Source organism: Diabrotica undecimpunctata, chromosome 1 (assembly GCF_040954645.1).
Source record: "Diabrotica undecimpunctata isolate CICGRU chromosome 1, icDiaUnde3, whole genome shotgun sequence".
In the NCBI taxonomy this organism is placed as follows: Eukaryota; Metazoa; Arthropoda; class Insecta; order Coleoptera; family Chrysomelidae; genus Diabrotica; species Diabrotica undecimpunctata.
The window spans coordinates 154,528,312-154,554,125 of record NC_092803.1 but is presented as its reverse complement, the minus strand read 5'-3'; the positions used below and the strand labels follow the sequence as shown (position 1 = coordinate 154,554,125).

Genomic DNA, 25,814 nt, shown 5'->3' with positions numbered 1-25,814 from the left:
TATTGCAATATCTGATCAGATAAAGAGTAAATAAATTATATAAAATTTTAATTGTTGCATTAGCAAAGCTACATAAAAACTTTTGTATTTTTGAACTTATATATTTTTGATTTGAGTGATTGATAGTTTAAATAAATTTGATTTTTTGTATATATATTTTGTCTTTTGTTTCCAGTTGCTATTTGTATTATTCTGAATGTAAAATAAATTTAAATTAAAGCAGGATTAGCCCTGAGAACTTTTGAACCATTGAAATTAATAGTAGTTTCACCTATTTGGCGAAAATATTTGACTACCAATAATAAAAAAACGGGTGTGGCAGTCCAGTGGGACTGCCGGTGGAAGTTACACTTCTATACACGCATTCGCCGTTACAAATTTATTTGGGAGTCAATCTGCACAATCATTACATATGTAATGCTATAGGTAAGACATAGCAGAAAGAGAAACAGAATTAATAACAACTTACTAACATTAATAAACAACTTTTGACCTGTAATAGGAGTATAGTAAATGAAGGATTGAATCAATATTTTGATGAAAATGTATATTTTTATTTTCATATATGTATGAAAGGAGTTGAATGCAAAAATTTTTTTACACATACTCTGCAGTAAAATTCATTGTTTATTTTGTTATTAATATAATAATACAATACAAATTAAAATGCAATATTCATAAGTATTAAAAAATAACAATAATATACTTAAAGAAATACACTACAATACAGTGCAACATAATTCAATATAATAATACAATACAAATTAAGATGCAATATTCATAAGTATTTAAAAATGACAATAATATACATAACTTTTTACGGTCTCCCGCGTGACAAGCGGGGATACTGACTACTATACTACCGAGGATATGACACAAACCTATTTCAAAATTGACACTTCTGGGTCACACAGTGATTTATTGAGATTATTATTTTGAAATACAAAAGACTAATATAATTATGAACATTTAATAAATAATACAAAACATATCACATAAATAATCATATTAATAAATATTTTATTATATATATATATATATATATATATATATATATATATATATTATATATATATATATATATATATATATATATATATATATATATATATATTATATGTATATATATTGTTATGGATCAGTTTATCGATCAGAAATAGAATAATGAGTTTTTTTATTATTTTAATATACCGAGGGCATATAAGTTAAAATACAACCCTGTACTTATTTGTAATAGTTAGAATAAGAGAAGACATTGTTCCGTGACGGTACCCGGACGAGTTTTTCCCTGAAAGACTGAGTAAATAGTGAAAGGACAATGGAACCCGTATCATTATAGATTTAAGAATAAACTTGTAATTGTATTTTGCGGTGGGCGTTTTCGAAAGTAAATAAGAATTAGATTTAGATATGAGATAACAAGAATTTGGAAACTTATTTCTGTTGAAAAAGGCAAAATTGTTAATGGTTTCTGAAAAGTAATTTGAGTGAAAGTAGTTTATTTGTTTTAAATATTATGTTGAAAATTTTCTAAATCGAAAATTAGTGGGAAAGATGAATGCTTATGATTGGTTAAAAAGGAATGATGGGGAATGAGAGAGTTGAGAAGGTTGTCTGGGAAGATTGAAAAGATTATTATGTTAGCGGCAGACCAGAAGAGAAGACGTGTTTTCGTGTAGTAAATCTGAGTACCAGTGTTTTCGTTTGTTAGTGAAAAAGGTGGAAGCTGAGAGCAGATCAAAATCGGGAAGATTAATACCTCTTTTGAGTCTGCATAGTCCACGACATATATTTGAGAAAGAAAGGAGAATTTGTGAATAAAGAGTACCTGTCAAAAGAGGCTTGGGCTTGTGTTTTCGGAGGAGTAGTTTGCTGGTATGCGGTTTGGATCGATGCTGAGAACGGGAAAGATTTGATGGTAGCCGGACATAATCAATCAAGGAAGGAACTGTGGTTTGATCGAGAGGAGACATCATTGGTGTAAAAAAAAATAAAGGTCAGTCAAATAATTTGAATGAAAGAAAATTTTAAGATATTCTAAAGATAAAATCAAATATAAGCATACGAACTAAGATTCTAAGTTTCAAAGAGTTATTTTTTTTGTGAATAAATTATATTTTTATATGGTCATTTTTTTTTAGTAGATATTATTATAAAACAGATCAATAGATAGTTTGTAATTAAAATAAAATTAAGAGTATAGGAGTTTGTTGGGAAAGATAATTGCCCACAAAAGCTATTTATTAATATTCATCGTATTGCTTATTGAAAATAAATAATAATTTGTGTGCATATTTATGTTGTTTTAATGTTAGTTCCGTTTCCTGTTCTATCCCGATTATGAGCAACTGGGAGATACTGAACCCACTAAAAGAGATATATAAAGTAAACTGATTAAAGTAAAATTAAAAAGGCACCCTGAGAATTTTTAATAGTAATTGATTTGTATGACTCTGCATAAATTAGTGAATTAATTAATTAAATAATTGGATTAATTAAATTATTGTTAATTAATAATAAAACATCATAAAGCAGATCACAACAATATCTTTATATAATATATATATAATATTAAATTATATATACAAAAGGAAAATTTTTATATTCGAGAGAGAAAGAGAGAAAATATATCTTCTGTCTCTCTCTTACTCATTATCTTACATATGTAATGATTTTACAGATTCACTCCCATACAAATTTCCAACGTGGAGCGCGCGTATAGAAGTATAACTTCAATAAATAGGATTTGAACCGATTACAATGGAATTATGAAGTTTATTTTGTGAAAGTACACATATTGCTTGGAACAACTTATATGATAGGATATTTTTCATCGCAATAAATTTTCCTTATTATATTTAATCGTAAATTAAATATTTTTATAAGACGCCACCTCTAGAGTTATAGAAAATTTGTTTTAAAATGTTCCACTATACATAACAAAATATTCTAAAATATTTTATTATTCATTATTGTGTCTTATAAGATACAATTTTCTTTCAGAGATAAGCTAGAGCAAGAAGCAAAATAACATGGATTACACGTTACATAAGGATTGACAAAAACTATACAAATTTAATAGTTTTATTAAAAAAAACAGCAGTAATATTATTAATAAAATATACATAACATTAAAAATAAAAATAAATATTAAATATCACTGATCGCAGGTGGGAACATTGACCACGAAGAAGACGTTCAGTTCCACCAGACATGCCAGCACTATGAATCCCATGTAGATCAATAAACAAGTTAGTCCAACCTTCCAATCCAGTCTGAAAAAATAAATTTTAAATTAATGCTCCTGTAATTCATGTACCAAAAGAAAATATGTTTTTTTTTGTTATTCCCATGAAAAAATTATTAAACTTTTATCCAATATTTAAACAGTAAAAAATTTCTTAAGTGCATGTTAAGTCGTATAGTCATATAGTGCATGTCAATAAAATTAAATATGGTGTTCTTCTAATTTTCAAAAATGTATACGTTTATATTGTGCCTCTTATTGAGAATATCTCGTATATAACTATTATTATTTACACGAGAGTGACATGTATTGCTGCTTAAGAAATACTTTTTAATCTAGTACATTTATTAATTTTTGACGTGACATCTTTCTTATTTACTCATCCTTTGAGCTCCAGCGTTCTAGTTAACCACGACAGCTCAAAGCGTTGACAATGACGAGTGCGATACAGTCGAATATCTGCAAATATTTCAGAGCCGATTTTATAAAATAAAGCAGTTTTGCTGGCAATATCTACTGTAATATTACTTACACGAGACTGGAGCTAACTCCCTCTTAGACATGCACTGTATATTGATAAGTAAATTTGGTACTTCATAGGGGGTTCACCGTAAAATAGATAATAGAAACACTTCAATAGCTTTTATAAATTTTATTACTACTATTGACAAAATAAATGATTAAAACTACATGATAAACTAAATGAAAAAATGAGGTAAATTAATCCTTTACCTATATTATCATATAGGAGAAAATCAAAATCATTTAAGAATAATAAACAATATCGCAGTTGTAGATCATTTTTTGTATATGTGCATTTAATCACTAACAATATTGGTTGTATTGAAGAAATAAAGCACCGATCACCAGTTGCAAAAAGCTCTAAGCAAAATTACCAACAATTTGAATAAAACATAAAAATCACACAAACTGTAAACAAAATGAGACTGATTAAAAGTCTAGTGTTACCAGTTGTTTGGGAAAGTATGTAGTATTTATTTTCATATTTTTACATTTTTTACTTTCTTTTACTTTACCATAATATGATCTAGTTTAATCGTATATTATATCGACTTTGCTTTAAAATATATTGTTTCCTGTTATTCAGTAAAATCGCATTGTTAAACTGGCTAGCTTATTTATTCTGTTTTAAGTTCAGAGAATTTGACTTTTCTCTTTTGTTATTTTTGTGTCTGTCGCCAATACACACAAAACGTGTAAAGTATCATATTACTGTGACCATTGATTTGGATTGTGGCTATTCAGAAGCGCCCTGCAATAGGGTTGATTTATGGGATGCACTTGTCCCATAAACCACCTAGAGGTCAGAGGGTTCTTTCTGATCATCTCAAGAAACACTTCTTACCGAGACAGCGTACAGTAAGCACGGGACGTCCTTTCTTTTTGCGCCTCGGATGGCGTTGCGACGGTCAACGCTACCAATCTACTCCACTGGCTACGATTGAATATACGAGTATACCAAAGGGTAAGTCTATGTTCTTTGTACAGTTAACAGTAATGAGTTAAAGCTAGTTAATTCTTGTAATTTATTTACGATTAAATATTTGTCATTTTCGCTACTTTTATTTATAGTCAAAATATCGCATTTTTCTCCATTATTATTTCTGAATTCATTTAACCAGCGACCTCTAAGTTTTATACAAAACACCAGTTTTTACGATTGATAAAGACTGCTTTTATTTCTAGTACATTTTCGTCATAGAATAAAGCTATAGAACTATTTTAAAATGCATCAAAATACAAAATACAAGTTGACATGAATTTAAAATAGAAACTTTAGGTTATAACGTGAATAAGTCCGTTAATCTTTATATTCAAAAGAAAAAAGAGGCTGAACTGAAAGCCAGAGATAAGTAGCGACAAAAAAATTAGATTATATGAAGAAACTAATTGATATAATTATAGTTCTGATAAAATGTGGAAAACATACCTGTCGTCATGATGAAACGGAAGAAAGCAACAAAAAAGGATGGTTTTTTGAAATTGTACAATTTCCTAAAAAAATATTACCTTACATTTAAGGTATAGGTACTTGGAATCTGCTGCAGAAAACTGCACTTATCTTGGCAACAACATTCAAAATGATATTCTACGTTCTCTTAAAATTGTAAGAGATATTTAGAATAAAGTGAAAGAGCAGCCTCTTTTTGTAATTTCAGACGAGACCTCTGATGTCACGAGCATTGTTATTGATTTTAAATACGTCCCTAAAGATACTACGTTTTTAGTTGAAAACCTAGTAATATTAAAACTTTTAAATTTAACTGACGAAGAAACCATTTTTGAAATAATAAATTCTAATTTGATTGATATGAATGTTTCTGGGAGGACGTTAAGCTGTATGCTTTGACGGAGATTCAGCGCTGTCAGGAAACTTTACTGGTGTAAAAGAGATGTAAAGAGAAAAATATTAAAATTTTATATATTCATTGCAAGGCTTATTGCCTTACCTTAGCATTGGTAGCCGCTTGCGTTAATCATATTGAAAATAAAAAAAAATCCAATAATTTTCGATTTTTTGTTGTAACACAATTGGTTTATTTTTATATTGAAGACATTCCAAAAGGCACGCTGTTGTTGAAGAAATTGTTAAGGTTGTGAATAATAAGTTAAAAACATTGAAATTTTAATCTGAAACACGTTGGGCATGTCGTGCTGACAGTTGTTCTGGTCAAAAATTAGCCTGAACCAATTATTATAGAAGCCATTGAAGAGACAGCTGATGATGCAACTGATGCAAAAGCTAGAGATAACGGTATAGGGATACTACATCAAATAAAATTATTTGGTTTTATTATGTGTTGAGAAATAATGCACCCAATTCTGAAAATGGTTGTCAAAATTAGAAAATTACTTTAATCACTGGACATAATACAGATTATAGCAAATTAAGTTTATATAAAGTCTTACTAATACTACTGGTGCACACACACTCGCGGTATTTATAGGCTTTCTCTCGCGGTGGTTCTTCATACGGGGAATCTGTCCGGGTACCGGTTTCTAAACAAGTATCTCGCAGTACTAATACTGAGATCACGAGATAGAGCACATTTGCGTCTGTACACGATTTAAAACAATATTTGCGGTATTTTTCGAGTAACTAAAAGCGGGTTTTTTTCTTATTTGATTCAGTCGAATATTTGCCTCCCCCATAATCTACGAGGCTGACCGATTGTTCAGTGTAAGATTCTGAGTGTTTAACTCTACTCACCTGGGGTAATTTTGTATTGATACTCGACATTTTCAACTTGAGAGGATTTAGCATATTTAAAACGCCACGCTTGCCGAGCGCGTTGGCGAGTGATTCTATACAATCCCTAAAATCAGGGAATTGCCACTTCCGCCATCCACACCGTACCGAAGGTATTCTTCTCCACCGTGTCTGCCGTTGTGGACTTCATCCGTGACCCTGGATAAGGGATCCTAAGCAGGTACTAGTTTCCCGGGTCAGGAAACCCCTGAAATCTGCAAAGGGCAGGGATTGATTCATTTCCCTGATAGGACTATCCAGAGGAGTCCCTACCCGCTACCCGATAATATCCAAGAACTAAATGATATGTTACAACAATTAAATGCAGTTTCAGGAGCGGTAGGCTTAAAAATGAACTACAGCAAAACAAAAATACTGAGCCGAGACCAGACAAATATAACAATACAAAATCATACCATAGAAAATGTTGAACAGTATGTATATTTAGGTCATGTTATCAAACTAGGAAAACCAAATCAGGATGCTGAAATTAAGAGAAGAACACAACTGACATGGGGCGCTTTCGGCCAATTAGCATATATCTTGAAAAACACCTCCATTCCTTCAAAACTTAAAGAAAAAGGTGTATAACACGTGCATACTACCAGTTTGTACTTACGGCTTGGAGACAGTAGCCCTTACCAAAAAATCTGCTAAAAAATTAGAAACAACGCAAAAAACAATGGAACGAATCATGCTTGGAATATCACTAAGAGACAAGATTAGAAACACCGAGATAAGACGTAGAACAAAGATTAGGGATATTGTGGAAGAAATTGCAAAAATGAAATGGCACTGGGCAGGTCACGGAGCCCGATATAATGACAACAGGTGGACACGGAGAATTCTAGAATGGAGACCAAGGACGACAACAAGAAGCATGGGAAGACCTCAAAAAAGATGGGTAGATGACATAAGAACAGTGGCAGGCAAACAGTGGATTAAATTGGCGCAAGATAGAGAAGAGAGACCTACATTCAGGAGTGGATGGAAAATGGTTAACAAAGAAGAAGAAGAAAAGCGGGTGAGAAAGAGAGAGAATGTCTGTTGTTAGCGGCAGTCAACAGTAAAAAGTATCCTCTGTTACTAACGATAGTCAACAGGGAAGAGAGAGCGTCTATTCTCAGCGATAGAAAACAGCCAAGAGGCCGTCTTCTTGTTTGCTATGTTACAACTTTCTGTATTTCTAATGAGGTGGGGTTAAAATTTGAGTAGGAAGAGTTAAAGAATGGGAAATAATTGTAAAATTGTGGTAGAATGGTAGTTAGTAATACAACGAAAAAATGACATGAAAAAATTGAACAATAAAGAAGTTTCAAACTTGGCGCTTTCTTTAAAAGAATTAAAGAACGAACCATCTATATTTGATAATATTTATTCCAAAGTAAAAGGCACTTGTTATAAGCTTAAAATTGAGATTCATACCCCGAGAAAACGTAAAGTTTCCAATAGATTAAATAGTAATGCTGGGAATGCATTTACAGCCATCCATAAAAAAGAAGTGAAACACTTTGTATTTTATGCTCTATCAGACCGAATGATTCAGTCAGTAAAGAATAAAAAAAAATTTATTCAGTAGGCAAAATCATATTATTAAATATAAATGAGCTAGCAAATCAAGATTTAGAATACACCTCAGACATTTTGATTTGAATTTTTGAGAATTAGAAGCTAAACGTTTTTAAAAGGCTTTAAAAAGAGAAAAGTAAAATTTTCCACCTTCAAAAGCTCTCGACTGACTCCATTAGATGTCTTAGCATAATAGAAAATCAATGTTTCCAGTATTTAACCAACTTATGGTAAAATTTGACACAATTTCAAATAGCTTTAAGCTGAGCATAATAAAATCGAAACTTCTGTAGACGATGCTGTAAGACCATTTAGAACATAATATAATGGTGCATTTTGCTGAACAAGAGCTTGCTCTAAACATAGATAAAGATAGTCTAGTTAACGAATTTTAAAAAATCTTATCATTCCAGCGATGAATGGTATTGTAATGTGTTGTTATAATAAATTTTTAATGTCAATCTGAATTCTTAACGTATTTTTTATTTATGCGACTGTGCCCAGCCATATTTTTTTATGATCACGCAATAAATTAATATAAAAGCAATCGTAACTGGTTTCAAAAATTTACTGTTCTAAAAAACTTTTGAATGATTTTGAATTTAAAAAATTATTTCAGAAAATTGTAAACTGTTTTTCATAATGAAAATATTATTATTGGAAATTAAAAAATAAATATATGGGATGAAAAGAAAGAGAAATGAACTGCATTATTTGAGTGACCTATGAAAGGCGGACGAAAGCAGAGAAAATACAAATTGTTCGAAAACTGTTTGGAAAGACTATAGCGGGATAAGATGGTCAAAATTGCACCATGCTCGATTCAGTTTTGGGTCTGGCCATTCGAAAGGACATAATTAGAAACTCACTCAGTTAAATTTTCAAGTGCCTAGGTACCTCTGGGGGTTAGCTATAGGAAAAAAAAGTATTTTTTAAAAAAAGATTTTTTTTAGACGCTGTATTTCTACAAAAAATCTGAAAAAATTCATGAAATCGTATTTTAATAATACAAAACTGCCTGATTTTTTTTTCAGATTTTAAGCTTGAAAATTGAACCCAGGTAAAATATTTGAAATTTTCAGTGATATTTTAGGTTACGTCGGAAATTTTTAATCGAAAAATCGAAAAAACCTAAAAATCGAAAAAACTGATTTTTTGACATTTTTCTGAAGTTTTTGACTCATAACCTCAACAACATACACCTAAATTATAATTCATATTTTTATATGTATTCTAACCTTTACAATCGAAATAAGCTATTAAAACTATTATTTATTTCCTACGGCATGCTAAAAAACCGAAAAACCCCGTTTTTTCGGCGTTGTTTTTAAGTTTTCGCTATGTAACCTCTAAATTCAGTGTCTAAATAAATGGTAATTTACATTTTCACATGTATCTTTCCCTCTACAATCAAAATCAGCTATTTAAAGCATTAGTTTTATCTCACAACATTCTCAAAAATCGAAGAACCCCATTATCTCCTTGCTTTTATTACATAACCTCAAAAGACTCTAAAAAATTAACCATATTTTCGATATCTTTTGATTAATTTTTACAGCTGATCGTACGCACGAAAACAAAATATTTTTTTTAGAGGTAAATAAAATTTATATATTTACTAATTAACAACCTATATTTACAATATTCTATTTAATCTAGTTACATTGAATGACAGAATAATTACATTTTATGAATCTTCCTCACTATATCGTCGATTACCGGACCAATCTCCGTTTCACCAAATATTTCTGAAAGAAATTTAGCTGGTCTAATAATGTCCGATTTGTACCTAGCATTGCTTAAATAATATATAATAGCAGCAACATGTGAGTGGGATCCAACAGTTCTCAATCCATTAGCACAATCGCACGAGTGACGTAAAATTGCATTGTAGCCAATAGATTCTAGCTTATACTCAATGTAACATTTATAAATTTGGTAGTTGCGCCGCGTAATACCAACTACAGTACGGCGCAACTATTAACGCCATGCTTTATGTTACAATCAGGCTCCCTGGATATGCGGGATGTAGGGCTAAGACATGAAGGCCAAAACAGTTAAGTAAATATAAAATATAAAATAAAAGAATAATGATATAAGCATGGGTATAACGCTCTTGTATCTAAGCGGAAGAGTAAGGCATGGACGAGCGTGGTATGAGCTTATGAATGTATATAACAAGGATCTCAAAAGTCATGGAACTTTATAGATATGCGTCTGTGTATAAATGGATGTACATTGTGATATAATATCACGTATATAGAGATATATTCGCTAGCTTAAAATTCTACAACTTTTGAGTGTACAAGTGCGTTCTAATTCACGATTCATATTTCAGAGTCTTTTGAGGTTATGTAGTAAAAACATGGAGAAAACAAGGTTTTTCGGTTTTTGAGAATGTGAGATAAAACTAATGCTTTGAATAGCTAATTTTGATTGTAAAGGGAAAGATACATGTGAAAATGTAAATTACCATTCAAGACACTGAATTTAGAGGTTATATAGCGAAAGCTAAAAACAACGCCAAAAAAAACGGGATTTTTCGGTTTTTGGAGCATACTGTACAAAAAATAATAGTTTTAATAGCTTATTTCGATTGTAAAGGTGAAAATACATATAAAAATATGAATTATCATTAATTTAGGTGTATGTTGTTGAGGTTAGGAGTCAAAAACTTCAGAAAAATGACAAAAAAAAGCAGTTTTTTCGATTTTTAGGCATTTTCCACGTTGAAAATGGTAATAATAGCTATACTATTTGAACGAACGAGAAAAGCCCCATAAAAAAACCTTGTTTTAAAGTTGGCCGACAATTTCCGACATAACCTAAAATATCCCTGAAAATTTCAAATATTCTTTCTTGGCTCAATTTTCAAGCTAAGCATCTGAAAAAAATCAGGCAGTTTTTTATTACTAAAATACGCTTTCATGAATTTTTTCAGATTTTTTGCAGTAATACAGCGTCTAAAAATTTTTTTTAATACGTTTTTTTTTTTCTTAGTAAACCCCCAGAGGCACATAGGGACTTGAAAATTTAACTGAATCGAGCATGGTGCAATTTTGACCATCTTATCCCGCTATAGCCATTGTTTGGAAATTGTTTGGAAAATGAATTGATTTTAATCATTTCATAATTGATTAATTTTTTTTATTTAAATAATTTTTCGCAGAGAAAATGAATCTCTAATAATAGCATCAACAGTCAATACACCGAGAATACATTAAATCGCTAGTCGCGATATATGATAACACGCTTAATATTTTTGTGCTGGCGTCAGATTAGTACCGATACCGACGAGTATTACTATAAACTATTTTGTCTCTTTGTATACATATAAAGAGACAAACTACGCTGTGCGTTTAAGGTTTAGTATTTTGGTAAATAACACTAAATTAATTTTTACCCTAAATGGGCTAACTAATGAAATGCCACAATGTAGTTGAGATCTAGATTAGGAAAAAAAATATTGACTTACCTGAACTTGTTAAAAGCGAGAGATGCATAGAACAAGACTAGTGAAGACAGTAGTGCCCCTGTACAAATATTAATACCATCAGAGTGAATTTCTACCCAGTGTGAGCCAGGTATTTTGGGATAAAATGCAGCTTTTATCAACCAAGGTATTCCCAAACATAACAATATATCAAAAGTGTTAGATCCGATTGAACTGCTTAACCCCATTGTTGCATGTCCTGAAAAATATATGTCCGTATACATTTGAAATGATTTGACAGAGCTATCGAACTATAAGACATTATCATAAGAAAACTCTAGCTACCGCCAAAAATTTTACCTTTTTAGAGTTAAAAATTATTTTATGTGAAAGTTCATTTAAATCAGTATTAACGTAATTAAAGGTTGTAAAAATAGTAAAAATATATTTTTTATGGATTAATTGAAGGGACCATTGGGTTAATTCATTGACATCAATTGTCATTTGCCATAATATTTATAAGATTAGTATTATAATAGGTACACAGATGAATTGAAAAAAAAAACATTTTGACTCACTTTTGACCAATTTTTTAATGCAATACAATCTTAATTTAATAAAAATGTTAAAATATTATAAAACTAAAAATTTAAACAGTACTATAAAACCTGTGATATTTATACAGCTTTCGTTCATCTGGGCAAAATATCACACTATTTACATATAGTGAACATACAGATAGTGAATTGTAGAATATTACCTTATTAACGAAACAAAGCGTCTTTATTCTACATGTTTCAACACAGTACAAAAATTACCGTCTTATATACACGGACGCATCTAAGACCATGAATGAAATAGTAGCATGCTTTGTGATATGACATGAACATTCCATCTATAAATTTTCTACTGAGACAAGTATTTCTACAGCAGAACTATTTGCCATAATTAAGGCCTTAACCTTTATTCTAGAAAAAAGAACTTACCAAATCCCTTATAATATCTGATTCACTTAGTAGTCTAACATCAATTTCTCAGATTTATCCCTCTCAGTCAACATTAGAACAGATTAAGTTAATTTTATACCGTATATACCAAAACAATTTGACAGTATAGTTCCTCTAGGTACTTACTGTCTACGTTGGAATAGATGGTAACGAAAAGGCAGATAGTCTAGCTACGTCCGCAGTAACCAGTACAGCCGTATCCGTGGAAAATCTAACGGTGCATTTAGATTTAAAACCTTGCTTAACCTTTGGAGTACGAAGACTGGGTCAAGCGTAACCCGAAATTCACTGATTTCTTAATATTTCATGAAATAATTTTTTTACAAATCCGATTGATCGTAAGTTCTCCTTATTTGTTTCAATCAAATTTTTCGTGTATCATTCGTGAACATGCAAATTACAGTTTTTCCAATACGTAACATCTATGACGTCGGGTTAGTCCTGACCCGGTCTTCGGATTTCGAAGAATATTTTCAATATATTTGTAGGTACACGTAAGACGCAGCTGTCTCTGGTTACTAGTGAACGTATTCAAGGCCAAACGATTATGTTTATAGAAATATTAGTAGATCGTAATTAACTTTGGGAGTAAGTGTAGTGTCTAATAGGCATATTTTATGAGAACGTCCGAGACGAGAGGTCTAACTTTGGTGTAAAGCGGTATTTCACGTTTTGACGTGACAACGTCTTAAATTAGGTTGTGGCTCGAAGTCACTCATGAAAAAGTGTAACGCTCGCTCACGTCTGTTACGATGAGTCACCGAACGAGAGAAAGGCCCGCCGGACCGGCAAATGCCTTGCGTCTCTCTCCCACTCAAACATGATCGGTCCGCTGCGCGCGCAGCACTAGAGAATTAGGCGCGTTGAATCGGTGCGTGCTTGTGTCTCTGTCTTTCTCGAGCGTTCTTGGCGTTGGAAAACCGAGAAAGCGTCATAATACAAGTTCACACGTGTGGTTAAAGTATCGTCAGCTGTGTCTGTAGTGAAAATGTGGAGTGCTTAGATTCGTCATTTACAACAACTACAACAATAAAGGTAAATAATTGTACACTAATATTTCATTATCGTAAACTATGATTGATTGATTAATTGTTAGATTGACACAAAAGTTGAGAAACTGAGTTTATAGGTTATGTCATACTATTGACAAATGTTGATAGTGTTAAGTAAATTATTAGTTTAAATCACTCTGCAATTAATCGTAATTCAATCGATTGAGAAGAAACAGCGCGTTTCAACTGCAAACAACTATTGTGCAATTTAATAATATTTATATCAATAAATATTCTACCGAGAAAAAGACGTCACGTAAAATCTTCGCCCGTAAAACCGACTTTACAGGCAACCGATTTTTTTTATAAATTTAATTCAAGCGTCGATCTGAAGTGTACAGTATTATATTAAAATGTGAAAAAATAATAAATCTTTGAGTGAAGCTGAGTTGTATGCCTTACTCCTATCAGATATTGAAGAAGATGACGTTGCAGAGCTGGATGAAAGCAATAGTGAAGCGAGTGAAAATGACGGTTGTAATCCAGATTGTAATACATGAAGGTAATTTATCAACTACTGAACTCAAAAACGAGGAAGTTTTAGCGACAACTTTTGAAAATACAGATAGTGAACGATATAATGTGTCTGATGTTATGTGCTAAGGACGAACATGGCGTTATTTAGCTCCAAAAAAGGATAAGACATTGGCATGTAATTTATTACAGAAAAATATAGGTCTCATGACGAAAAGTCAAAATGAGTCTCGAGTATACCAATAAGAGAGCTATTGGGTTCATAGCTGTGTATAATATTAAAAACGAGAAAAAAAATGAAGTGTTGGATTGACGTTTATCTAGTCGAACTGAGTGCTTTCTTTGGTATACCTATATTATGTGGAAGGTTCAGAGAGTCTCATGAGAAGGTGAACAATTTATGGTCCAATACAAATAATACATTTACGCGTCCTATTTATAAAGCATCTCTAAGCCGAAATAGATTTATAAGTATTTTAAAGTATATTCGCTTTGATAGTTTGGATACGAGAACAGAAAGAAAAGAACGAGATAAATTAGCTCCTATTTGAGAACTCGCTGATCTATTTGCCCAAAATTGTAGAAAATCATATAAACCATCTGCTTTTGGTACTATCGACAAGCAGCTTATAGATTTTAGGGGACGTTTTCTGATTTATATACCTAGTAAAGCGAAAAAATACGGTATAAAGGCTTGGACCCTATTTGACGCTAAAAATTTTTATTGTTGTAACTTTGAGATATATACTGGAAAGATTGGTGATTAATCTGAACGTTACCAATGCCCAAGAGTCAAAACACTTGCAGAACATTGGTATAGGTCTGGTGAAAATATTACAACTGACAATTTTTTTACCGACATTGCTTTATCTGAAGAACTTTTATCCAAAAATTTAACTCGTTTGGGTACTATCAGAAAAAATAGAAAGAGTTTACCCAAATCATTGCTTAAAATGACAAATCTCTTACTGTTTTCTTCAGAAATATTACTCTAGTTTCATATGTAACCAAGTCTAACAAGTTTGTTGTATTATTATCGACCTTACACAATGAACATGAAATTTCTGGTGACGACCAAAAATTTAAACCAAAGAATATTTTGGATTACAACAAAACCAAAAGTGGAGTTGATATTTAAGATACATTGATAAGAGAGTACACATGTAAAAAGCAACAAGAACATGGCCCTTGCGTATGTTTTTTAACTTTTAGGATATTGCATGATACAATGCTTTCGTTCTATGGAATATGAAAAATCCGGAATAGAACACCCAAGTAAATATAAAACATGACAGAAAACTGTTTCTGGAGGAGCTTGAAAATCAAATAACCTCACTCAATATAAAACGAAGAGCTGAATCAATACAAGAAGAACCCACCGGGTACCATAAATGCGTAATCCCTGCAATAGAGACCACCGGTGGTAGTATAAAAAAGCAAATATAAGTACCGCAATCTGTAACAAAATGAGTTCGTTGTTATTCTTGTAGGGGTAGTGACAATAAATATTCAAAAAGGTGTGACATGTGTAAAAGATTTGTTTGTAATCCTCATTCAAAACGCGAAGAAGTCCATATTGTCAAAATTAAATGCAACTACTGCCAAGAAAACCAAGGATGGTAAACCATCGTAAAAAAATTAATTACAATAATTTAGGATTATAATTTTTATGTTCCTGTGTTTGTTGTTGAATTAAGGATCACGCATGACCCATCATCGCAATCTAAGTAAGTAAAATAATTTCCGTACTCCGAAGGTTAAAAGCAAAACTGCACGATGTTTGGCAAAACCAATGGAATAGAAGCACCACTAAATTGATAGAAAAGAAATAAAATCTTCCGTCCTTCCATAGAACTTCTGGGCTTCAAAGCGACAACATCAAGTCGATTTTACCCAACATTTTGTTCTATACAGTCTTAATAAATCTGAGGCCTATGAAAATTTTAAAAAACTATTTTGTTTGTGCCATGAGTCAAACCCTAACCTTTCACATAATAATCAAACACTATCGTTTGAGCTACTAAATTTATTTTGAAGGATACCTTTACCAATTAATAAATGTTTTACGCTATATATTTACCTTATTGTTTACTAATAAATAATGCTCTTTTTACATTGCTTTAAGTCTTACCTTGTTTAGTTACTATAACACTAGAAACAGCTTCAGGTACACTAGTTCCGGCGGCTAAAAATGTCAGCCCCATTACTGAATCAGGTATTGATAAAGTATTACCTGAAAGAATAAATATTCTTATTAATAAAAAATAAATATTTACATATTTAAAATGCACTAAGGTAAGATATTGCTAAGCTAAGAGATGTGATATTTTGGTGAGTTTACTTTGGTTCTAGTAAATAACCATGATTATATAAATCCAATATTACATTTGTAACATAGGTCTTCTTAAAATCTTCATAAAAGAGGATTACTATGAATTTAATAATTAAATGTATATAAATAACAGTGCTTATATAACTTATTAATAATTTTTATGGATCATCTAGAAACAAAGATTTCAAAACAGCCCGTATTCAAACAGTTTTTAAATTGGTGAAGGTTTGTAGACAATGTACTGGTTTTACAGGAACTAACAGGCAATTTGACCAATTTTTATGCTACAATAATTCACTTTATAGTCATTATAAATTTACAATAGAAACAAAATAGAATCGTAAGACTCAAAAACAAACATGACTTCTCCGTATTTCATAAAACTACCCATACTGACACGGCTATACAAAAATCGTCATCTCATCCTACACAACATAAATTGGCAGCCTACCATAGCATGTTATATAGATGAATAGAAATTCCGTGTCAAAAAACAACTTCGAGATAGAATTAAATTTCAAGAACTTACATTGGTCAAACTGATAGATCTTTTAACAAACGTATAGCAGAACATAAAAGTTCTTTCAATAATAGAAAAACAGATTCTATGTACGCACTTTCTGGACTATAATCATTATTTTAATAACGAATTTCAAATTCTTGACATTTAAAATAAAAGGCTATTTTTCTTGATTAGAACCTATGGAAATTAAAAAATTAAAGAATACAAACATAATTCTAATTGACTAACTTAAGACATTTTTTCGTCCTCAACTTGCAGTTAAGGACTATAAAGTGTAAACGAATACCAAAAATAGATGAGCTGTAGTGATAAAAAATTATAATAAATTTTGTCGAAGTTTCCAAACAAATGTTTTCAGAATTTTGCAGTTATGTAGATTTAATTAATTAAATATATTTTAATTCTCTTTTAATTTTCTTCGCTAAAATCTACTGATTATTGAATTGACCACTGATAACAGCTATTTACTTTTACATATACCCCAACTATAATTATTTTTCTCAATGAGTCATTACAACTCGAGATACTACAGATCAGTACTTACCAATAATAGTTATTAGCCATGAAATTACGTAGGAAGTGATCCCAATCCAAATAATGCACATAATAAATGTAATCACATACAATCTGGGATACTTTCTACAGTCTGGTATAGTCAGAAAGAGAAGAAATGATAAAGGCCAGGTAAATATCCACCAAAGCTTCCCCTTGATTGTCTCCTCTTTGGGCCAGATCCAGATATTTGTAGATTCCTCTGTAAAATTTTAAAACTATTATTACCTGTTTAGATCTCGTTGTTGTTTAGGTTAAACTGCACTCAGGTGCTAGAACGAGCCATTTTAAAATGTTAAAAATTTTTTTGATCTTAACTATCTTTTTTATTTATGGTCCAATTTTGATAAGTTTTGGGTAAGTCGAAGGTAAATAATCCCAAATTAATTTATAATCTTTAAATATTTGGATTTATTTACAATATATAAGAAAAAACAATATTTTGTTTAGGTTCCATGCCAGGCTCAAACTATAAGTGTGATCTAGAAGACATCGCGCGGACAGACTGGTCGAGTAATTTATTATTCCCATACATACTATGGGCATGTAGCACATTAATATTGGTTAATAATACATGACACACATATGCACAAGCATAGAATACCATACACACATGTAGAGTTATGGGAACTTTTACTTTCTAAATAAAAAAAAAACGACTGAAATTTAGGCTAGCGCTAAGCGCTTTACTGCTGTTATCCTCTTGTGACTTGGCCGCCAAACTAAAATTGCTTACTTGTGTCCCCAGTTTGACTTGGTGCTAAAGGGTTTGGGCTCTACGTGGACTGATTTTTAGGTTTTGTTAATTTTTTGGTGGCTTCCGCCGGTTTTTGTTAGTGTTTTTATATTTTTTTGTGGCCGAAGCATGGAGCGCAACGCCTTACTTGAACAACTGCAACTGAATAGTTGCTTTCTAAAATTTATAACGACAGCACGTCCTCAATATTGAATTTTATTGACATTTATTGTTTTAAAAATCGGAAAAAACGTCTGGACCTGGTGGTCATTTAAAAGACAATCAAAGTAAGAAAAGGCATCAAAATAAGCATAACATGAAATAAAATCAAACCAGTTTGCTGCAGAAAACAATTCTGAATTGCCCAGCTGATCGACAAAAAATAACGTAATATTGTGCTCTAATAAAGCTATATAAATTATGTAATATTGTGCTTTAAATCTTTTGTTTTTAACTTTTTCTTAACATATTAAGTGCAAAAAAGAAATTTTATTTACACAATAAAATTTCAAAATTTATGTCGAGTGTTGTGCGGAGAATTCACGTAACGAGAATTCTTGATTTAGGGTATAATGACCTAAAACGTTCTTGAATTTGATGGATATATCGTAAACTTTACTGTTACCGCTATTCTTTATTATTCTGCAATTTTTAAAATGCATAAAGCTTCAAAATATTATTTTGAGTTTATAACTTAAAAGTCAGTAAAGGATGAAATAAAATTGAGCGAGAAAGATGAAAATGAAGCTAATTATTTGACGGTATCTGAAGATTTATTTTCTACAACTTCCTACGACTTATATTGGAAGGGAAAGTGGAAGGAAAAAGAGATTCAGGAAGAAGAAAATGCTCCTGGTTGAAGAATGTAAGAGACTGGACAGGCATGGACACATATTCGATACTAAGAACAGCTCAAGATAGAGAGCAATTTGCTGTAGTTATAGCCAACCTTCAGTAATGGGGATCTCCCTTAAGGAGATCTGAAGATAGCCCATGGATGAAGAGCGATTTTACGTCTTTGGTGGGCATTTTTTCAATAATTGGAAAATGAACAGAAAAAGCTATAAAGTTGGAGGTAAAAATCATCGTTTTGATTATTATGCAGTAAAAAAATCAGAGCTTAATAAGATTGAGGTTTCCATGTAATACGTTTTTCACAAAACTTATTCTTCGGCCAATCACAAAGAATCTGGTAAAAAAATAAAAATTGATTTAACCATAAATATTTTGAAAAGATCCAGAGAATTGTATAATGTATTTTACATTAATAACATCGGTAAGGCAACAGCAAAACGTAGGCGAATATCCTATCGGCGATTATTAAATATAAAAAAGAAAGAGACGCCATCAGAAAAACAAAGAAAAAACCACGAACAAGATTTAAAAAAATGTTAAGAAATAAATGAAAAAGAAGAAAAAAGAGGTAGAAGATTGAAAATGCCAAATCTTCAACCACTAACGTCCCTAACACGACTAAGTTATCTCTAAAAGTATTCCAGAAATGTCAGTTTTTTATGTACTGCTATTCAGAGATATCCAAATTATATCGAAGACATGAAAAAAGAAATTGAATAAAATCAACCTCAAAGTAATAGACCTTATGGGAATAACAATTGGAGAAATAGTAAGGAGTTGGTCGGAAAATATAGACAAAGCTCTTATTGCTCAAGCAAATTGAATCAGCAGCGAGACACCAAGAGAGGGTAAAATTATGAAAAAAGGCTTTGATAGACCATTTACAATTTTCATTGGGCAATAAGTGCATCCAATATTCACCAGAAACGGCTGACTAGATGGAAAAAATTAATATAACCATTTTATGTTTTTACTCGAAATGGCTATTTCGAAACTGGTAGATCTTTTGTAAAGATTTAGCTTAGAAAGTTTATAAAGGTTTATTTATTACTTTTTAGTAATAAAAGTTAAAAAAGTTAATAAGTAAGTTAAAAAGCAGAAAAGTGTCTCCCAAATTAAAATACACATTTTGGAAGATGCTTTCTGCAGTGGTGAAAAACCACTAAAAGTGCAAAAAAAATCTTTTGTATACCTAAATATGTTCTTAACAATGTATAAAAAAATGTAACTATAAATATAAATGTAATGGTTTTTCTTTTTTATTTAAAAATTGTTTTTTTTTCAATTTAGAAAGTAAAAGTCGCCGTACTCCCCTGTCAGAAGAAATTGAAATTAGATGTGGAGTAAGACAGGGATGCGTGTTGTCGCCAATTCTTTTCAATGCCTACTCCGAAGAGGTCCTGAAAAAAGCTCTTGAGGGTGAAACAGCTGGAATAAAGGTAAATGGAGTTCCCATTAACAACATTAGATATGCGGACGACACTGTGATCTTAGCCGAAAACATTGAAGATCTTCAGAGACTGGTGACCAGAATAGCAGAGTATGGAAAAGAGTATGGTCTAACAATGAATGTCAAGAAGACGAAATTTATGAGAATATCAAAAACTCAAAGAAATAACGAGAATCTTCTAATAAACGGAACCAACGTCGAACAAGTGGACAAATATGCATACCTGGGAACAATGATTAACTCCACAAATGATTACAATCAGGAGATAAAAATAAGAATAGAAAAGGCTAGAGCCAATTTCAACAAAATGAGAAGAGTTCTATGTACCAGAGATTTAAAACTGAAACTAAGAGTTAGGTTGGCGAGGTGCTATGTTTTTTCGACTTTATTTTATGGAATGGAATCTTGGACCTTGAATGCAACATTAATGAAAAAACTGGAATAATTTGAGCTGTGGGTGTACAGAAAAATTCTGAAAATATCATGGACAGAACACGTCACAAACAAAGAAGTTCTGGGAAGGATGAACAAAGAAATGGATATTTAAATTCAATAAAAACAAGAAAATTGGAATATCTCGGACATATTACACGTGGAGAGAAATGCACCTTGCTCCAACTGATTATGCAGGCAAAGATCCAAGGAAAGAGAAGCATAGGGAGGCGTAGAATGTCATGGCTGCGCAACCTGAGAGAGTGGTACGGATGTACATCAAATGAACTTTTCAGAGCAGCCGTCTCAAAAGTCCGAATAGCTGTGATGATTGCCCACCTCCGCCGCGGAGATGGCACTTGAAGAAGAAGAGAACTCCCCTCAACTAGCTTATAGCACTTTAACTGAGTCATCTTCCGATGAGAATTATAGTTCGACTACTCCACTCCCCAATCTTGACGTACTCAAGTGGTGTATGGCACAAGAAGAAACGTATTGTCTAAGTGATGTCATAGGGAACTAGGGGAATTATGATAATGTCCATTAGAGACTCAGGATTAGCAACCTCCAATTGGAAGTCTTGCGCTGCCATGCATTATTCTTCTGCTTCACGTGGCATGTCAGAGTTATCCGACGTTAACAATCACCATTGTCAAGGCTTCTTGATCTGTCACATGAAATAATTGTCCTGCATTTGTTATCTGGGTCCATTTACGAATATTTTTAATCAAGAAATCTGGTTGTTTTCCTACACCTCTACGGGTTTTTATTTTTCCCTTAAGGATCAGTGGTAATATATCGATTTCCCCTCACTATATGTCCCACATAAGACATTTTCCGGTTCCAATTCTTAGCAATGCTTTATCTTTAATCACGTCTATGAAACCACATTCCACATTACACATGCAGTAATCTATTTAAAACTTTAACATCGTACGAATTTATCAGAAAAGATGTAATAAATAACAAATTTAATATCATGAAAAAGACAGAAAAGATTTTATTTCACGTTCAAAGCGTCTATGTATCTATTGATACGTATTTCGACTTAAAAAGTCTCATCAGAATAGTTATTCATAGCCGTTCTATAAGTCTGATGAGACTTTTTAAGTCGAAATACGTATCAATAGATACATAGACGCTTTGAACGTGAAATAAAATCTTTTCTGTCTTTTTCATTTTATTCGGATCTACTCTGTATGAGTACGAGAAACAAATTCGTTAGGATTTCTGCCTAGATGAATAGACATGTCGTGGAATGCAAATTTTAGATTCCCCATGTCTTCTTTAACATCTTTATCATCGTCTGGTCATGTCTTGCAATTTTTAGAAGGCTCCAGATTAAAGCAGAAATCTGAATTTGTTTCGAAACTATCTTACCGAAATTTAATATCATTTAAATGGTTTTTATCCACATATTTAGTAGCTTCACTCATCTAGACCTGGTAACTGCACTGATGACGAACTTGTTATTCCGAAAACGTTCTGTTATATTTCGGTCTGTAGACCGAAAAGGTCTTTTTAATTATACATTTTTTGTAAATAAGTTTTTAAATACAGTTTTTGTAATATTTCAACTTAAATCATAAGTGTAATGAAAATAAAATGAACAGTCAACTAACTGAATTTAAAAATTACTGTGCGTTTAAGTTTTCCTCAAAAACGAAATTATTAATAATTTGCTCGTTGAGTATACCACAACAGATATTGACTTAATAAAGATAATCTGCTGTCCAGTAGTGACAATTGTGTAATGGCGATAGATAGATAAACATCTATTGTTTTTCAAAACCAGAGTTTCATAACAATGAGTTTATAAAGTACAAATTATAACAACTAGTCTAGTATATAAGTATTAACAAATGTAACAAAAAGATACCTAAAATGGAGAGCAGATTTAGTAAATATCAACTAAATAAATAAGAAACTTATTTATTTAAAATAAATTTAGTTTTAGTTTTAGGATATTCCAAATGTGTATTGAAATTGCTTTTACGGACGTTATAGTGACAATATTAAAACAATCAATAAGGTCGGTACAATTATTACGGTGCTACTACATTCATAGTAAAAGTGGCTATATATTTTATTACCTTACTAAAATGAATATATTTTACTCGAAGATATTGCCTGTTAAGGACATCCTACTTAAGTCTAAATAGATTTGATCATTATTTCTTCTTCTTTATATGGGGTGGGTTTACTTTTTATTGCACTATTTACTTTTGTACTGCCCCGTACTTACAGCTAATATTAGGACGATTACATGTCTGTCGTTAAATATTGTAAAATCTTCTTGTGTAGTTCTATCAATATATCCCAAAAGATGTATGATTGCAATTTTTTCTCTAAATCATTGAGTTGCATTACGGCACCGACGGTATTGTACGCGTTGTTAGTCTGAGAACAGCTTCAGATGGCATCCTACAACGTCCGGTGGTCAAGATCTGTCCACTACCTATTTGTTAACAACTATATTTTTCTTCTTTTTTATTATTATTACATTAATAGTTCAGTGTTTGTTTTTTATCCTTATCGTTGTAGTTGTTTTTAAAAACATTCGTTTTGGGGCGGAGAATGTTTGGAAAAGTGTCAAGACTCATTTAAATATTTTATTTTTAATATTCAGAATATGACCTTATTTAGTTTTAAATCTTTTATTTAATCATAGTATATTAGCTAAGTATAATATGGCTTTAGTTCATCTTTTAAATTCTCGAACTCAATTTGGCTGATTAATTATTGTCAAGTTCTGAGAATTCACTTGTCTGAAAACAACATGTTTTTGGGAAACATTTATCAACCCAAACACTTCAGAGTCCTAAGGAAACGTACCCATTCTTTGTGTAGAAAGTTTAAAATGCCACTTTAAGCTTAATTTACGGCTATTCACGGAGGTCCTAAGAACAGAAGAACCACCCCAATGGATTCGCGTACATACATTTTTTGTTTCGTATGATCGGCCACTCTACACCAACCTCTCGTCAAGAACACAAGCAAGCAAACCAGCATCGGGTGTGCATCCCATTTTTACCCTTAGACCTTAGACTCCGAGCGAGGCCCAACCACAGACAAAAGGTAAGTGAATCTCATATAGAATTGACAATAAGATATTAAATCTGCCAATTGTTATTTGAATTGCATTTTATTTTACATATCCATTTACGGACATTTGCTATTTTTCGCTAATTTACTTAAAAACAAATTATTTTATTTTTTCGTTATTATTATTTATTGAATATCATTTAACCAGCGACCTCATTAAGTTTTATACAAAACATTTGATCTTTTCTTGAAAATAAAGTTTATATTTATATAAATTTATTTACAACTCAAAATAATATTAAAAGAATTACGTTTCTGTAGGTAACGCTTGAATTTGTCAAGGTTCTAAAATGGTGGTAATCTCGTGGTTTACTGTCATTAATATATAATTATTTTTATATGGGTTATGTTATGAAGACTACGTTAGGATTTCTTTTTATTTGTATTGATTCGTATTTCTCCCTCTTTTTTTTTGATTTGCTCGGTTTTTACAATTTTAATATTTTCGAAGTCAAATTTATGCTTTCTTCTCATTCCCATATTTTATGGACGCAGTGATGTTTTTCGTGTCATATTTGTGAGAACAAATTCTGGATTAAAGCAGTTGACTGGTATGCCCAATATAGACACTATCACAGGTAATACGTGGTATCTCGTAAACATAAATTTAGGCAGGTAAAGCTATATATATATATATATATATATATATATATATATATATATATATATATATATATATATATATATATATATAGCCTCATATATATATATATATATATATATATATATATATATATATATATATATATATATATATATATATATATATAGCCTCATATATATATATATATATATATATATATATATATATAGCTTTATATATATATATATATATATATATATATATATATATATATATATATGTAGATATATCAATAGCCCCTTTTATTGACTCGAACCTATCAAAAACATTTATATATTTTTTCCAAACGAGTCACAAGTACTTCTTTTTTCTTTTTTCTTATATATATATATATATATATATATATATATATATATATATATATATATATATATATATATATATTATGCGTAAATCGAGCCCTATTCGGAAATCTAAAATAAGTAAAATGCTTTAGCATTACCGTCTACATATTAAAAAAAATATATTTAAATTGGACTATAAATAAAAACCTGGTGAAGATAAAAATTTATTAAAATTTTAAATCGGACTGTTATCATCACTTAGATTGTAGTTATTATAATATTAGTGGAATACCAGAAGTTTTGAGACAGACCAGTAAAAAAATATTTTTCGTTAAATTTGATAGTTTTATTTATTAAAACAAACCTTAGAGATAAAAATCTAAATATCAAACAATCCGCCAGGGGCAGATATTAATGATTGCAAAAGACTGATATCTTTTGTACACACTTAAATGAATGAATTGCAAAGAAAAGTATTTTAAAAGTATATAAAGCATTTAGTTCCTAGCTTTCGGCTCACAAACCCATCGTTAGAGCTATGATTAAAATTTAAAAATTACCGCTACTAAAAAATACAAAAACATTTTCAAAATTTGAAAAACGCTGAAAGTTTTCAAAAAAACATCAAAAAAACAGCATAATAAAAGACTCCACAAAAAAACATTAAAAGCTTTGGTTATGGTCCAGATGGATGTTTGCTTTCGTAGGAATTCCAAATAGGACGTAATATGTATAAGTGAATCGTAGAAGCACTATATGTAAAATCAAATTTTAACTGTCTTAGTGTCTTTATTTACTCGTATTTTGAGTATTAGAATCTAGTTTATGAAAGATTCTTACTTAGATGAA

At 31.0% G+C, this 25,814-nt stretch overlaps 1 protein-coding gene across 1 annotated transcript in view; it reads right to left on the bottom strand.

Annotated features, from left to right (window-relative positions):
- Positions 1 to 3,070: 3,070 nt before the first annotated feature.
- Positions 3,071 to 25,814, bottom strand: part of LOC140432403 (sodium/potassium/calcium exchanger 5-like) — a 57,954-nt gene continuing 35,210 nt past the window's right edge. The window contains exons 6-9 of the mRNA XM_072520280.1: positions 17,453 to 17,662; positions 16,185 to 16,286; positions 11,563 to 11,779; positions 3,071 to 3,275 (exon numbers count right to left, since the gene is read on the bottom strand). Coding sequence (XP_072376381.1) covers positions 3,158 to 3,275; positions 11,563 to 11,779; positions 16,185 to 16,286; positions 17,453 to 17,662 — 647 coding nt within the window. The 3' untranslated portion in view covers positions 3,071 to 3,157. The remainder of the gene's footprint in view (positions 3,276 to 11,562; positions 11,780 to 16,184; positions 16,287 to 17,452; positions 17,663 to 25,814) is intronic.